Source organism: Haliotis rubra, unplaced genomic scaffold, assembly GCF_003918875.1.
Source record: "Haliotis rubra isolate DU_JTF1 unplaced genomic scaffold, ASM391887v1 Scf1351, whole genome shotgun sequence".
NCBI lineage: Eukaryota > Metazoa > Mollusca > Gastropoda > Lepetellida > Haliotidae > Haliotis > Haliotis rubra.
The window spans coordinates 139,340-156,790 of record NW_025765283.1 but is presented as its reverse complement, the minus strand read 5'-3'; the positions used below and the strand labels follow the sequence as shown (position 1 = coordinate 156,790).

Genomic DNA, 17,451 nt, shown 5'->3' with positions numbered 1-17,451 from the left:
TAACAGGGACCAGCGATTGTCATAGCGCTAAGGTGATAGTAAGTCCCATACTTTAACATGGACCAGGGATTGTCATAGCGCTAAGGTGATAGTAAGTCCTATACTTAAACAGGGACCAGCGATTGTCATAGCGCTAAGGTGATAGTAAGTCCCATACTTTAACATGGACCAGGGATTGTCATAGCGCTAAGGTGATAGTAAGTCCCATACTTTAACATGGACCAGGGATTGTCATAGCGCTAAGGTGATAGTAAGTCCTATACTTTAACATGGACCAGCGATTGCCATAACGCTAAGGTGATAGTAAGTCCTATACTTTAACATGGACTAGCGATTGTCATAACGCTAAGGTGATAGTAAGTCCTATACTTTAACATGGACCAGCGATTGCCATAACGCTAAGGTGATAGTAAGTCCTATACTTTAACATGGACCAGCGATTGCCATAACGCTAAGGTGATAGTAAGTCCTATACTTTAACATGGACCAGCTATTGTCATAGCGCTAAGGTGATAGTAAGTCCTATACTTTAACATGGACCAGCGATTGCCATAACGCTAAGGTGATAGTAAGTCCTATACTTTAACATGGACTAGCGATTGTCATAACGCTAAGGTGATAGTAAGTCCTATACTTTAACATGGACCAGCGATTGTCATAGCGCTAAGGTGATAGTAAGTCCTATACTTTAACATGGACCAGCGGTTGCCATAACGCTAAGGTGATAGTAAGTCCTATACTTTAACATGGACTAGCGATTGTCATAACGCTAAGGTGATAGTAAGTCCTATACTTTAACATGGACCAGCGATTGTCATAGCGCTAATATGGTTTTGTACAACGGCACCCAGGCTTCCATGTAGATACACCGATCTCATTCAGTATTACTGCAAGTGCTCCAAGTTTACCGTCACGTAGGTTTATATAGTTTCCAAGCAAGATACATCGTTAACATCACACCACGTTTCATGACATGCTGTGTGACGGTATTATCAATGTTTTAGTCACGCCTATCATTTTTACAAAAAAGACCCAACTCAAATGACGACACATGTGTTTCACTGTGCATCACAGAACATAATAGTCTCCATCTCTGCACAAACCCACATCTAAATGCAGACCCAGTGCTTCGCGACTTGAATTCCTGCACAACGTTCACATTTTAGAAGACAACAAATGTGCCTCAGAAAAATAGCCTCGACAGCCGGGATGGTAAACATACACATTTGCCGTAGTATTTACACGTGTAGAAATAACATCTTATTAATGTTAAAGACACTGGGTAGATATGGCGACGAACAAACGAAACAATTTCACATTTTCAGTTCACTTACCCTGACATTACATCTCATACAAGATTCACATTCCCCGCACTTCTGCCTCTCCGAAAACCTGGCCTGTTCTGACCCAGTGCTCGATATATGACGTCACAACATGACGTAACTTGACAGATGGATGCAAGTTCGCGGCAGTGGCTAGCGAGCAGCTCTTTGTTATTTGTGACTGACCAAAACGTGCCGGAAATGTGAGACTTGACATAATCAATGCCGGGTTGAACTAACATTTCAAAAAGTACTTTGACATTACTCTGTTTACTGATGACTACATACTTTTCCTAAATATCAGTTTAACTGTGAGTCGATGATGGTTTTAATCATTTTACTATATTATCTGTTGTAATCTATATTTTACTTCAGGTATGAAAAGAAAAACGAACAATTTCTCGGTAGCATTTGGACGTGCGTTTAGGACAATATCAAGCGCGTAGCTAGCCAATTTTATTCGTGTGAGGCCGATAGGTTGCAAAGCTTTAGATCTATATTTAGATAGTATTGAGGGCTTGCCCAGCGTTTTTAGCAACAATCATGTGTAAGCCTGGGCTTTTCTTTATATAGTCCTAGGCCAAATGTTAGAAAAGTCCCTATCTTTTAGGATCTCTCGGCAGCAGTGAAGGCGTTATCCAGTAATTGGTATGACAACTCCCACCCTCCAGGGATTCTTGTCAATGTGGAACTAGACACAGAATGTATCAGGTTTCCTTAAACTCACAAGGTTTACCCTGTTGTTGAAACAAGTGTCCACATGTTCATAGACCAACTGCATGAGTATTACCGCATGGTTTAATGGACGGTGACAAGCACTGATGTTCAACATGATCAGGATATGCAGTATGGGTGATAAGGCCGGGTGTATCATATTACCTGATAATGATCTTATCTCTACATTTGGCCTAGGAGTATATAAGGGTAGCTACGCCCCTGAATATATATGTTCGCCCTGTAGTGCTTTGGTTGGGTAAAAGGGGTGGTTAACAAGCTGTGTTGACAGTCATAGTCGCCTTCGCATCCCCGTATGGAGTTATCTCCCTTACACCAGAAAGACATCGTGGCTGCATAAATTACAGCATTCAAACACGAGCACACGATACTGGATATGCCTTACATTTCTCAATAAATCCTGCAAGAAATGCTCGTCAGACCTGTATAAAAATGTGACTCTATAGTTCCAATATATAGCAGTAGTACTATTATCCAAACATTTTCCAGTGATTTTGGGAGGGATGCACATTAAATTAAACGTGAGCATTTCATTTGAATAGTGCCATGTCATTACAAGATAATTTCAGTCTTCATGGAAGGTTTGTTAGGTAGTGTAACCAGTATACCATACTGAGTATACTACGCTGTGGATATACATGTTCGATAACTGTCATACAAGATAACTACAAGATAACACTGTTTCTTTGTTCGTTCTTAATTTTGTCGGCGTATTTGTTTAAAACATTTTTTTTTTTCGGTAAAATAGGTGCTGGAGTATGTTGCACGAATACAATTGCAACGTCCGATTGTTGATACAGATGGAAGGCAACGGTCTTCACTTCTGTAACTATCCAAAGAGTAAAGTTCTCAACATGTTATATAGAGATCAAACCTTTCTTTCCTTCTTCCCTTCCGTGTTTGTCCTGGGTGGTTTTCTCTTGCACGGCATCCTGAGGTTCCTGTACCTGTAATGATGGAAGGTTAGTTTAGCCCGGTTGGATGAAGTATAGCGGCGTGGTTTGGGCCGTTCTAACCATAGTAAGGAATGCACATTTACCTAACAAGTTGAGTCTACAGGGGAGTATTTACCTGTCACGTTGAGTATACAGAGGAGAATTTTCCTGACATGTTGGGTATACAGGGGAGTATTTACCTGACATGTTGAGTCTACAGGGGAGTATTTACCTGACATGTTGAGTATACAGGGGAGCATTTACCTGTCACGTTGAGTATACAGAGGAGTATTACCTGTCATGCTGTGTATATAGATAAATATTTACCCGAGGTTTTCCCCCCGCTTACCTTCCCCTCCGCTGCTGCCCCTGCATCTAAAAACAGAAATACAGAGTGTCAATGTGATATGAAGTCATGAACTGGCAGCATGTTTGGACATAAAGTGTTATGTTCGAGTTGAAAAAACGGGTTGTTCAAATGAAAATTATGATTGATGGTGTACATGTTTTACAATTACACTGGAAATATTTCATTCACTATACACTAACGTTTCATGTAAATGCCAATTTCCAAGAGCAAACTAAAGACCGGCAAAGTGGCAAACGTGCAGTGTTTATCTGAGAAAATGTCCACAGTAATACCTATGTATAGTATGACCAGAAATTATTGAGAATTTTAGGAATATGTTTAATTGGATTTCTAGTATAAACAGCCTTGACCAGCTATCAAGTGCTTGGTTTCATTCAAGAGAGACAACTCCATTAACCCTTTTTCATTAGTTTGTGAAGAGTTATCCCCCTTTGTTTACTTGCTAGCAGACGACATTTTCAGTGATCCTCAGTATGGATGATTTAGAGAAGAAAAAGTTGATTTTAGAGTATTATAACAAGGACATCAGATCAGCTAAAGTGATTTCAAGTAGAACAGGCATCCCTTTGTCCACTGTTTATCGTGTTTTGAAAAATATTGCAAATGGATATTGCATTGAGCACCAGGGAGGTGCAGCAAGGCCCAGAAAATTGACTGTCGGTGACAGGAGGCGGCTTGGTATTCTTGTTTCTAAAAGCAAACGAAGGAGTTTAGAAAACTTAAGGCTGGATATGATTGATAGAGGAACTGTGGCTGTCTGTAAGGCGACACTTAGAACTGAGCTGCATGCAGTGGATTGGCAGAAAAGTCAAGGAATTCCATCACCTATCATGAAACCTGAACAAAAGGAGCGAAGGTTGAACTGTTGCTTACAGCATAGAAATTTTAACTGGGACAATGTGATTTTCTCAGATGAAAGTTCTTTGTGGCTGTTTCCTAATACACTGAAATTCTGGACCAAACAAACTGAAAAACCTTTGTATCAGCGCCCAAAGTACAGTCCTAAATTTAACGTGTAGGGTGACATATCTGTGTTAGGGGCAACGCCCCTCTGTGTATTTCAAGGAAATATGAACAGTGAGCGGTACACAGATATTCTCGAGGGACATTTACTTTCATCTGCTCACGTGTTCTATGGACATTTTTGGTTTTTCCAGCAGGACAAAACATCGTTCAAAGCATTCACAGGCCTGGTTTCGGACCCAAAATATGACGTTATTAGGTTGGCCAAGCTATAGCCCTGACCTAAATCCAATAGAAAATGTTTGGGGACTTATGAAGGAAAGTGTCAATAAGAAAAATCTGACAAATATTGCTGAAAGAAGAGGTGGTCCGATATTGGACAGCATGGACCACGACTTTCTAACTTCTTTGATCAGCAGTATGCCCCGCCGCATTGAAGCCTGTATTGCTGCCCATGGTGACTTGACAAAATACTAACTGTTCACCTGTCTTTGAATCTGGAGTTATGTTCTGCTAATATTCACATTTAATACGTGAGTAACGTGGAGTTTGTACGTATAAGAAATACCTTTGAGTTGTCTCATATCCTTGTCCTTTTCCTCGAGCACCTTGTCCTTTTCCTCGATCACCTTGAGTAGGATTTGCATCTGTAATCAAGAATCATGTCATCATTTACATTAAGGAACTGGTTCACTCATAAATGGACACATTGTTTCATATTCTAATGGTGTCAGTCAATGACTTCTTTGGTTTTCTAAGTTTAGTTAAGTTAAGGTTTCTAAGTTCTTATAAGCTACTAAATGTCCTTACACTTGTGTTTCAACCTTTTGTAAATTACAGGTTTTCTTTGCCAAGATTTCCAAACCACTCAAGTCATTCATGCAGTATGTGTTAGATACATTTGGCAAATAACCAAAACGACAGGGTGAATATCGAATCAAACAGATTATATCGCCATGTCAGGCGACATGAGGTACTGACTGAAATAACTACAGTCACCTGGTAAATATATGCTGATGGGGGTGAGTTTTCATCATTAATATGGTGAGGTATTTGAAGTAGTACTTGCCTGTCTTTTTAGTTCTTCTCTTTCTTTCCGGTCATCTGAAGACATTGAGCGTATGTTATCATTTGTTTCTGAGGATACCATTCCTAACCCGTCCACAACCCTCTGATAGAGCAGCAGGAATTGCACACAATCTCATGTTAATGAACATAATTTTGATGACTGTAAGTATGTAAATCAACGGGATAATCAAAAGCATTTTTGCTTACACATGTATATTCGTTTGATATAATTGTGTGTCTTGTTGTGTCATGCATACCTTCAAATTGTTTTGCTTGTTTGACTTCAATATTCTGCACCTGTAACAACATTAGTATTATGTGATATATGACATTCATTTGTCAGGTAGGCTCATACTTATGTCAAAATATAAATCTTACATAGAGAACATGTGGTTATAATTAAAAATATTCTGTTTCTTCGTTTGAATCACTTCAGTCAGCAACAGGGAGTCTGTTGTTAGAAGATGCTATATTTTAGTTTGAATTGGGCTTTCTTTCTTTGACGCCGCACTCAGCAATATTCGACTTATATGACAGAGATCGGTAATGAATAATGTCTGGACCAGACAATCAAGTGATTAGCATATCGATCTCCACATATAGGATATACTGACACGCATCATCCATGTGAGGTAGTCTGGCCATCCGATCTTGTTAACTGCCTCATATGACAAGCATCGGCACAGAATGTTTAAACAAATGGTGCTAACTTCAATCTTAAATAATGATAATGAAAACGATACTTGTGAAACCACAGACATGGCAGTAGGTTTAGGGTATTAATGGTGACAGCACTTGTTGAAAATATTGATGAATGAGTGAGTGAGTGAGTGAGTGAGTAAGTAAAGTATTACGATGTTTGGCTCACTTCAACTATTTATACCGCCTGATGTAGTGGTTAGAGCGTCCGCCCGGAGAACTGTAGGTTGTAGGTTCGATCCCCAACCGCGTCATACCAAAAGACGTTAAAATATGGTACTTGTTGGTCCCTGCCTGGTGCTCGGCATTAATGGGTACAACAAGGACTGGTCGGCTCGGGAGACAGTATAATGTGTCTGAGTGGGGTATTCATGCTTCACTGCGGCGTGGTATCTCAGTGGGCTCAGTCTGGGATAGTACAAGCAGGCGCACATACACATACACAAGCATACACGTCGTCATATGAGCGAAATATTCTCAAGCACGACGTTAAACCCAATTTCACCTCACCTCACCTCAACTATTTATACAACAGATGAAGACAAGCAATAGTAATAGAATCCGTGCTTTGAGCTAATGCTTTGACCACTACCCCCCTCCTCCAATATGATTCTTGATTGAGTTGCTGAAGAGGGAAGGGAAACAATATTTGTTGTTGTATACATCAGATGAGACCGGTTCCCACTTATATGTATTTGAATATAGTTATTCTATATCACAGGCGTCTCAAATGCAATACAATCTATAATGGTGGTGGCCGAAGGAATGTTTAAAAAATCTCTTCCAATAGCCAAACAGTCAATACAAAATATAATTGCATGTTGGATCCTCTTCAAAATACGGGCGGTGGGGTAGCCTAGTGGTTAAAGCGTTGGTTCGTCACGCTGAAGACCCGAGTTCGAATCCCCGCATGGGTACAATGTGTGAAGCCCATTTCTGGTGTCCCCCGCCGTGATGTTGCTGGAATATTACTAAAAGCGGCGTAAAACCAAACTCAGTCAGTCAATCAGTCTTCAAAATACAATATGATGTTCTATTTCTTTACCTAAATGCCATCTATTCTCAGTCTGAAGAAAACCTGCCCTTTGTGTCAGATCATTCTGAGCAATGACAATTATTTCCGAAACCACTCATGCAGTCATTCATGCAGGATTAGTTCCATACAGTGATGTCTAACAACGATGATATGTTACATAATGGGTCAGACAGATTATATCGCCTCTTCAGGTGCCAGGAGGTAATGACTGATTTATGATGACATACCTCCTGTCACCTGGAGAGTAAATGCTGATGGGGATGACTTTTCATCATTGATATGGTGGGGTATTTGGAGAAGTACTTGCCTTTCTTTGTAATTCTCCTTTGCTCTCTGTTCATCTGAAGACAATGAGAGTGCATTATCATTTGTATCGAAGAGTTTATTATTTTCTAAGCCGTGAGAGCAGCACGAATTGCACAAAAGATCGTATCAATGAGAAATATAACCACAAACATTTTTGCTTACACATGTGTATTCGTTTGTTATTATTTTATGTGTTTTTATTGCATTTTGCATACCTTCAAATTGGAGTTTTTGTTTTGCTTGCTCGGCTTCAATATTCTGCACCTGTAACAACATTAGTATTATGTGATATATGACGTTCATTTGTCAGGTAAGCTCATACTTATGTCAAAATATAAATCTTACATAGTGAACATGTGGTTATAATTAAAAATATTCTGTTTCTTCGTTTGAATCACTTCAGTCAGCAACAGGGAGTCTGTTGTTAGAAGATGCTATATTTTAGTTTGAATTGGGCTTTCTTTCTTTGACGCCCCACTCAGCAATATTCGACTGATATGACAGAGATCGGTAATGAATAATGTCTGGACCAGACAATCAAGTGATTAGCATGACGAGCATCGATCTCCACATATAGGATATACTGACACGCATCATCCGTGTGAGGTAGTCTGGCCATCCGATCTTGTTAACTGCCTCATATGACAAGCATCGGAACAGAATGTTTAAACAAATGGTGCTAACTTCAATCTTAAATAATGATAATGAAAACGATACTTGTGAAACCATAGACATGGCAGTAGGCTTAGGGTATTAATGGTGACAGCACTGGTTGACAACAGTGATGAATGAGTGAGTGAGTAAGTAAACTATTACGATGTTTGGCTCACTTCAACTATTTATACAGCCTCCGTGGTTTAGTGGTTAGAGCGTCCGCCCGGAGAGCGGAAGGTCGCGTGTTCGATCCCCAACCGCGTCATACCAAAATACATTAAAATATGGTACTTGTTGGTCCCTGTCTGGTGCTCGGCATTAATGGGTACAACAAGGACTGGTCGGCTCGGAGTCAGTATAATGTGTCTGAGTGGGGTATTCATGCTTCCCTGCGGCATGGTATCTCAGTAGGCTAGCACTATAAAACCATCTTAAGTCTGGGCTAGTACTAGCAGGCGCACATACACATACACACGCATGCACGTCGTCATATGAGCGAAATATTCTCAAGCACGACGTTAAACCCAATTTCACCTCACCTCAACTATTTATACAACAGAGGAAGACAAGCAATAGGACTCGAATCCATGCTTTGAGCTAATGCTTTGACCACTACCCCCTCCTCCAATATGATTCATGATTGAGTTGCTGAAGAGGGAAGGGAAACAATATTTGTGGTTGTATACATCAGATGTTTACATCAGGAATGTTAAAAAATCTCTTCCAATAGCCAAACAGTCAATACAAAATATATTTGCATGTTGGATCCTCTTCAAAATACGGGCGGTGGGGTAGCCTAGTGGTTAAAGCGTTGGCTCGTCATGCTGAAGACCCGAGTTCGAATCCCCGCATGGGTACAATGTGTGAAGCCCATTTCTGGTGTCCCCCGCCGTGATGTTGCTGGAATATTACTAAAAGCGGCGTAAAACCAAACTCAGTCAGTCAGTCAGTCTTCAAAATACAATATGATGTTCTATTTCTTTACCTAAATGCCATCTATTCTCAGTCTGAAGAAAACCTGCCCTTTGTGTCAGATCATTCTGAGCAATGACAATTATTTCCGAAACCACTCATGCAGTCATTCATGCAGGATTAGTTCCATACAGTGATGGCTAACAACGATGATATGTTACATAATGGGTCAGACAGATTATATCGCCTCTTCAGGTGCCAGGAGGTAATGACTGATTTATGATGACATAACCCCTGACACCTGGAGAGTACATGCTGATGGGGATGACTTTTCATCATTAATATGGTGGGGTATTTGGAGAAGTACTTGCCTTTCTTTGTAATTCTTCCTTTGCTCTCTGTTCATCTGAAGACAATGAGAGTGCATTATCATTTGTATCGAAGAGTTTATTATTTTCTAAGCCGCGAGAGCAGCACGAATTGCACAAAAGCTCATGTCAATGAGAAATATAACCACAAAACATTTTTGCTTACACATGTGTATTCGTTTGTTATTATTTTATGTGTTTTTATTGCATTTTGCATACCTTCAAGTTGTTTTGCTTGCTCGGCTTCAATTTTCTCCATCTGAAACAACGTTTGTATTATGTAATATTTTGCTTGTATTTGCAAAGTAATAAAAAACATCCACCTCTGACTTATGTCAAAATACAAATCTTACATAATACACGAGTGACTATTATTAGTATGTTTTATTTGGGATTACACTTTCTGAGTAAAGTACAGATTCTAGTACTTTTGGGGGGTTGGGATTCGAACCCACACCCTCAGAGTCAGGCACCTAATCGCCAGCACACAAAGTCAGGTGCCTAGACCGCTCAGCCACCGAGGCATCCACATCCGCGGTGGCTGAGCGGTCTAGGCGCGATTAGGTGCCTGACTTTGAGGGAGTGGGTTCCAATCCCACCCACCCCCAAAAGTACTAGAATCTGTACTTTACTGAGAAAGTGTAATCCCAAATATAACAGATGTTACATTCTTTGACTTCGCGTCAATTACTTTTCAACGACAGGGAGTCTATCGTTAAAATGATATCTTTTCATAAATTGTTTGGATTGTGCTTTCTTTCTTTGACGCCCCACACGACTTACATGACAGCGATCAGTAAAGAATAAAGTCTGAACCAGTCCTGTGATTAGGATGACGCGCATCGATCTCCACAAATGGGACACACTGACACGCAGCATCTAAGTCTGACCATCCGATCTCGTTAATTGCCTCATATAACAAGCACATATAGTTATTCTATATCACAAGCTTCATCATAATGGAGCGAATATGCAATAAAACCTATTGGTGTTGGCCAAGTGAATTTTCAAAACAATCGGGTTCAATAGTTGAACAGTTAATGCAAAAGTAGTTGCACATTGTCCTCAATACGTCAGTTGTACACTTTAGTAGGGATACAACGTGAAACAGTCATTGTTGAACATACAATTCACATCTGTACAGAACTGTGGAGTTTACCTACATGTAGATTGAGGATATTTTTTCATAGAGATAAAAAACTAAATACACAGGTCCATGGTGGAAGTTGATAACACAGGCAGCCTCCAGCCAATAACCATAGGAACTACATACAAGTAGAGAGATTTACATATTCAGAATATTACACATTTGAACTGATCGTTTCTAAACGAAATATGTTGACATATAACATGACACTTTCAAAGATAAGAGCATCAACTTCTGAAGTGAGATGAGATAAAAAGACGATTAGATAGCCATGCAAATATAAAACACATATTATGAAACCGTGTATTTGGTTGAACTTTTTGGTTTGTCGTTATTCGATAAAAGAGTTTGATGGAGGTAGCACATTACATGTATTATTATTTTTATTATTATTCATTCAAGATCAGTAGATACAAATAACAAACTACAAAATGCAACAGAACTAGTACACAATAAGACACATACAGGAAATTGTATTTTTTAAAAAGTAAAGCCAGAAATGCTTGGAAAATGCTTTTGGGCAATTATTTGATAATGGTTGATATTTCAGATTCAAAACTCATATATAATCATTCATACCACCCAGGCTTAATATATATTGCATATGAGTAAACACGATGTACCATTGCCCAATCATAATGATTACTCATATAATATCGAAAAAATCCATGGTAGAAACACTTCAAAAAAACAAATTATACTGTGATCCACTTGGCAGGCAGACAGGGTGACAGCGTTATGTAACGCACGGGCAGTGTATGTCAGGGACCGTCTCAAAATATCAAGTGTCAGTATCACTGCTGGTGAGGTGACGAAATTACAACAAGTACAACTTGGCTGTCGTTAATGCCGTCCCGCAGACGGTATTCGTCCTCGATTTTGAGAACACGGTCTTCAGCCTTTTGCTACACTTCTGGGGTAACTCTCGCAAAAGAAGCATACACAACCTCTTGAACGTCTTAAGGCTTGAATGTGGTCTTATTGCGAGCAATAAAGTTCTTACAGTTATCCCAGATCGGCTCGATGGGATTGAGCTCACAGTGCCGTACTGGTGTACGCGGAACTATGTGGCCTTGTTTTGCAGCTCGTACGAGATTGCTCATGGTGGGTGTGATGGTACCAGGGACACGCAGGTTATGGTAACTGGCGTTATCCAAAATGATAACGTTTGGTTCGTCCAGCTGCGGTACCAATCCAAAAATATTTGCCCATGCATTTCGCTATTGTAATCACCATCAGATTTCTTGGCCTCAGAAACAAAGCCACAAGCCCCAATCAGTCCCTTGCTACGGGTACCAGCATGCAAGATGATCAGGCGTCTACCTTTGCCTGATGGTAACACTGGTGCCTTTGAACAATGTGAAGGAAGCCACATCCGATCGGTTGAGTGAATTATATTGCACTAGGTTTCATCAAGGTATATAACTTGAAACCCCAAACTGCGGTATTATTCAACTGATCCGATGGACAGGACTGAGTACTTTTCTCTAAACACAGCTCTGTCATCTCCTCTTTTGGTGTACCTGAACCCCATTTCTACCAGAGCTACAATAAGTATTGTTTTCGAGACATTTATTATATCTTTGATCTCATCTTGTATTTTAGCACACGTCGGTGGGATTTTGAGTTCATATAGTTTATAAACTGCACGGCGTATGACACCCTTATCAAAACTATCCAGTTTGTGTTTCCTACCTGGTTTTGACACGACCCCTGAGGTAAATGATTTGTTTACAACTTTGTAAACCTGACTATATGTCAAATTAGGGGTTAACACATTCTATAGTAAACCCTGTCATAGCTGACAAGAGGTTTACCCCTTTGTTTCTCCAGTATGAAATACTGGTATAAATTTGAAATTAATTGTTCTGCAGAGATATCAAGTCGCATGTTGCCAGTTCAGTGCTCATATTCGAAGTGAAACTTCAATGGGTGAACAAGATTATCTATGCGATTTGAATTAAGACATTATTATGTAATTATTTTTAATATAACTACCACAAGAGTTCCATCTTTTTCACAAATAGATGTTAAAAAAACAACAAAGCTTTTTACAATCCTTTATGTAATTCAATTAGTTGAGTCTATTTGAATAATTATAGTCTGTATTTCAAAAATATAATAAGCAGCGAAAGAAAAATCAGTTTGGACTTTCCTTCGTAGAAACGGATAATTGTAAATTCATTAAATTTTTCTCAATTGTATATTTTTGACAACATCTTCAACTTTACCTGAGCAAAGACATTCCTTCCAAAACAAGAATGGAACCCAGGAAATGGTCTCAAAAACGCAAACTGATCTCGGACATGGTACGATGTTCTCCATGTTTTTCATGCAACCCATGATGCACGTGCTGTTCACAAGGACCAGCCCTATAAAATGCACCCCCAAATCTGGTTCAAGCATTCATATTACGTCAGTAGGATGCCGAGACTCACGACAGCTCAGAGGAACCAGGCGCTAGGAAGACTTGAAGCTGGCCACACTGCACAAGCCGTTGCCAATCACCTCCGGGCCAACGTTCGGACCATCTACAGGCTGCAGCAACGTTTCCGGGACACCAACACCACAAATGATCGCCCCCGAACTGGCAGACCAAGGGTGACCACAAGACGACAAGACCGCCATGTTGTGCGACAGCATGTACAGAATCCCAATCAGTACTGATACAGTACGCCGACGTCTTAACAGCGGGAACCTCAATTGCCGAAGACCTTACCGTGGACATATCCTCACCCCTCGTCATCCGCGTGAACGTCTACAGTTTGCGTTACAACTGGCGATACAGGCAATGGAGAATTGTTCTGTTCACAGATGGGAGTCGGTACTGCGTATCCACTGCAGATGGCAGAACAAGAATATGGTGACGACGTGGCCTGTGTTACTAAGACCAATGTGTTATGGAAAGAGTCTCATGGGGAGGTGCAAGCATCATGGTATGGGGTGGAATAGGCCTGAACCAGAGAGTGTGTCCTGTGGTGTTCAAGAACCTTGGTCCAGGCAGAGGAGGCGGCATCACAGCAGTCCGCTACATCGACCAAGCTCCCAGACCCCACGTCATACCACATTTCGCACGTCACCGGAACAACATTTCCAGCATGATAACGCCCGGGCCCATACTGCCAGAGCTACACGGGACTTCCTACAGCAGAACGGTGTCAACATTATGCAGTGACCAGCCCTTAGTCCTGATTTAAACCCAGTTGAACATCTTAGGGATGAAATTCAGAGGAGACTGAATAATGTCATACCAAGGCCGAACCCAGCCGATTTATTGCGCCAGGCCTTTCTCAGAGAGTGGTTCAAGGTGCCAATGGCCTTCATCAATCGACGTGTGCACTTCATGCTGCAGTTATTGCCACCCCTGGTTGTCACACTAGACACTGAAGTCAAGAGTCTGAATGGACTGCAAACGTTCACGCAATGTCTTCAAATTGTGCTGAGTTAGTCATTGATGTGTCAAGATATTGTACACAAAAATGTTTTTGATCCGCTTATGTCAATTTCTGTAATGATTTGATTACAGTGCCTATCTAATTTTGAATTCGCACTGACGTTTGTTTTGCTGTTGAGTATATTTACGAATGTTGTTAAAAAGTCAAAATTCCTCCTATGAAGTCACCCACTCAACTGCATTTTTTCATCAGAGCTTTAATATCCAACTGGGCAGAGTCGTACATGTATTATATATGTGCTTTAATCTTGTGTCAAATTCATCATATTGCTATTGAAGCCTAAAAGCACTTTCCAAGCATTCCCGGCATTACTTTTTTTTGAGTATTACACTGGGAATATATGCAATAGTGATGACCTTTTTCTGTCAAATTGTGATATTTGTTTCTATTATTATTGGCAATATACTTTTCGGTCTTGAAAATATCACCCAATATTGTTTTACTAATATATCCAGTGATAACTTATTTTTAATACTTGATACATGGATGTATGTTTACCAGCCAGAAATTTATGTCGGTATTATTTCCGCCAATTAAGACTGTATATTTTTCAGGATAAAATTTTCTGATGATTTATGTTCAATATACTCGTTCAATTTCAACCAGGATGTGTTCACACGTTCACATTCCCAATAAACATGAATGCATCACATGTTCTGACATAAAATGAACAAAGTTAATCATCAACTAATTTCATTCTCAGTAATTCTTTTTTTTGTATAGACAACATTGTGGATAATTTAATTGGAAGTCAATCAATTTAGTACCTCTTTTGTACATCTTCTATATTTTTGAAAATATATTCCCATGAGATTGCAATATTAAAGATACTTTGCCATTTTTACATGTGTTTTGCACATCATGTAACGTTGTAACGTCACTCATCTGAGCAGCAGGACTTCACTTTCCAACACTACTTGGTGCATGTTATACTAACCAGGCTCGTGTAAATGTTGATCAATCAGGTGTAATAGTCTTACCAATCTGTACAGCTCTGCAATGCTCTCCCCTTCAGCTACAGCAAATTGAAATACAATAGTATTAACAAATACATGTAAAATGAGACAAAACATTTTCCTTACAGTTTGTATGTCCACTCTCTCAGGTTATCATCCTTGGTGAAACAACTTACAGATATTTCATAGTCGGTTTCTGTCTAATTCGTGCGACTATTTACATAGCTCTATTGTCTATGTTAGATTATAGATCAGTATCTTTGAATTGTTCTTACCTTTTACAGCATTGACATATTGTTCCAGATCCTGCATCAGGTCCCGCACCTGTAATTAAAACAAGGATATGTCCGAAAGACTATAGTGTCTGAATGTCTGGAAAATACAAAATACGAGGGGTGTCCCAAAAGTAGTGGGCCTTACTATATTCTCGATCTCCAATGTTAGAAAAGCTTCCATTTTATTTTGAAAATCATTAGCAAAGCCATATCCACAATTTCACATATGTGGATAATATAGTTAACGAGATATTAGTCATCAGAGCACATTCGGGTATAATATTTCTTTAAAATTTGCAGAGAGTGAAACACGATCTGTCATTTTGTACCTCTTCGATAATGGTATGCCCTCAGCTAATATCATATAAAATATGTTCAGTATAGTATTTGATGTCTTCCCGTCATAATCAACATTCAAAGATTTGGATTGCTGTATTTACATTTAGACGGGGCTGTTTTAAAGGACACCCCCATTTTATTCTTTCGAAAACATTGTGTCTAGATATTCAAGCTGGCACAGTTTACAATATATTGAAAGCGGACACTTGTGTGACCTTTCAGTATTTAGTTTTAACCCTTGGAATCATTTAGGCATAAGTGAAGACATTAGAATAAATTATTTCCTTATTATTACGTTATCTGAAAGGGGTTGGGTAGTGTCTTCAAAACAAGCTCTTTCAGTAAACATCCTGTGTGTGTGTCTGTGTGTGTATGTCACTTAAACAAGCGATTGTAGTTTCAAATTGCATTTTTATGCACTTTAATATCTACATTTGATTTTAGAGGTCTTCTCCCTACCTCAAACACACAAAATGTTTCTGGCATATTTTGTTACCTGAAGTTTGTGATGCATTTATTGAAGTTTTTGCGGTTTTGGGGGGTACCAAGATTTTATTATTATCTTCTTCTATGTTTAGGTACACTTTAGGTACACTTCTAACCTTTGATAAGTATTTTTCTTCAGTGACTTAACAATGCATACATATATCTATTGATGTAAGGTACCTTCTTTTCCAGGGCCGGAAGTGCATTCGTTGTATCTGCAGATTAAAATAAAACACATAAAGCATCGTTTCAATAAACGCTATACGTTTACTCTTGGGGAGGGTTCTCATCTTCGATAACACTATGAGTAGGTGGAAAGATCGTATCGCTTAACATTTGAGAAAATGGCCAAAATAGTGCCACCCGAGATGTGTATGTAGAGTATCTAGAGACGGGTATGTATACCATTATGTCCCATAGCTATTGGAAAGTTCTCCATGCGTGCCTGATGCAAAGACATTCACGTGTGGTGACAGACTATAACCAGTGGAACGTGACCTAACTTGTCACTGTCTAGAACACTGCGACTATAACCAGTGGACCGTGACCTAACTTCTCACTGTCTAGAACACTGCGACTATAACCAGTGGACCGTGACCTAACATGTCACTGGCAAGAACACCCCGACTATAACCAGTGGAACGTGACCTAACTTGTCACTGGCCAGAACACCGCGATTATAACCAGTGGACCGTGACCTAACTTGTCATTGGCCAGAACACCGGGATTATAACCAGTGGACCGTGATCTAACATGTCACTGGTCAGAACACCGCGATTATAACCAGTGGAACGTGATCTAACATGTCACTGGCCAGAACACCGCGATTATAACCAGTGGAACGTGATCTAACTTGTCACTGGCCAGAACACCGGGATTATAACCAGTGGACCGTGATCTAACTTGTCACTGGCCAGAACACCGAGACTATAACCAGTGGACAGTGATCTAACATGTCACTGGCCAGAACACCGCGATTATAACCAGTGGAACGTGATCTAACATGTCACTGGCCAGAACACTGCGACTATAACCAGTGGACAGTGATATATCTTGTCACTGGCCAGAACACCGTGACTATAACCAGTGGACCGTGACCTAACATGTCACTGGCCAGAACACTGCAAATATAACCAGTGGACCGTGACCTAACTTGTCACTGGCATGAACACCGCGATGATATCCAGTGGACAGTACTCTACCTTGTCACTGGATAGAACAGCGCAACGATAACCAGTGGACCGTGATCTAACTTGACACTGGCCAGAACACCGCGATTAGATCCAGTGGACAGTGATCTAACTTGTCACTGGCAAGAATACTGCCACTGTAACCAGTGGACCGTGACCTAACTTGTCACTGTCTAGAACACTGCGACTATAACCAGTGGACCGTGACCTAACTTCTCACTGTCTAGAACACCGC

General features: G+C 40.0%; 1 protein-coding gene across 6 annotated transcripts in view; it reads right to left on the bottom strand.

The window, feature by feature from the left end:
- LOC124267977 (chromosome partition protein Smc-like) overlaps window positions 1-17,451 on the bottom strand; it is a 71,734-nt gene that overhangs the window by 3,443 nt on the left and 50,840 nt on the right. For 5 of the 6 annotated variants that reach the window (XM_046702981.1, XM_046702978.1, XM_046702977.1 and 2 more), the window contains exons 11-20: window positions 16,207-16,241; window positions 15,202-15,250; window positions 14,951-14,985; window positions 9,588-9,627; window positions 9,372-9,406; window positions 7,650-7,698; window positions 5,395-5,429; window positions 4,894-4,972; window positions 3,342-3,367; window positions 2,932-3,004 (exon numbers count right to left, since the gene is read on the bottom strand). In XM_046702981.1, coding sequence (XP_046558937.1) covers window positions 2,932-3,004; window positions 3,342-3,367; window positions 4,894-4,972; window positions 5,395-5,429; window positions 7,650-7,698; window positions 9,372-9,406; window positions 9,588-9,627; window positions 14,951-14,985; window positions 15,202-15,250; window positions 16,207-16,241 — 456 coding nt within the window. Of the gene's footprint in view, window positions 1-2,931; window positions 3,005-3,341; window positions 3,368-4,893; window positions 4,973-5,394; window positions 5,430-5,650; window positions 5,691-7,649; window positions 7,699-9,371; window positions 9,407-9,587; window positions 9,628-14,950; window positions 14,986-15,201; window positions 15,251-16,206; window positions 16,242-17,451 lie in introns of all 6 variants that reach the window. The other variant, XM_046702980.1, reaches the window with a different exon arrangement.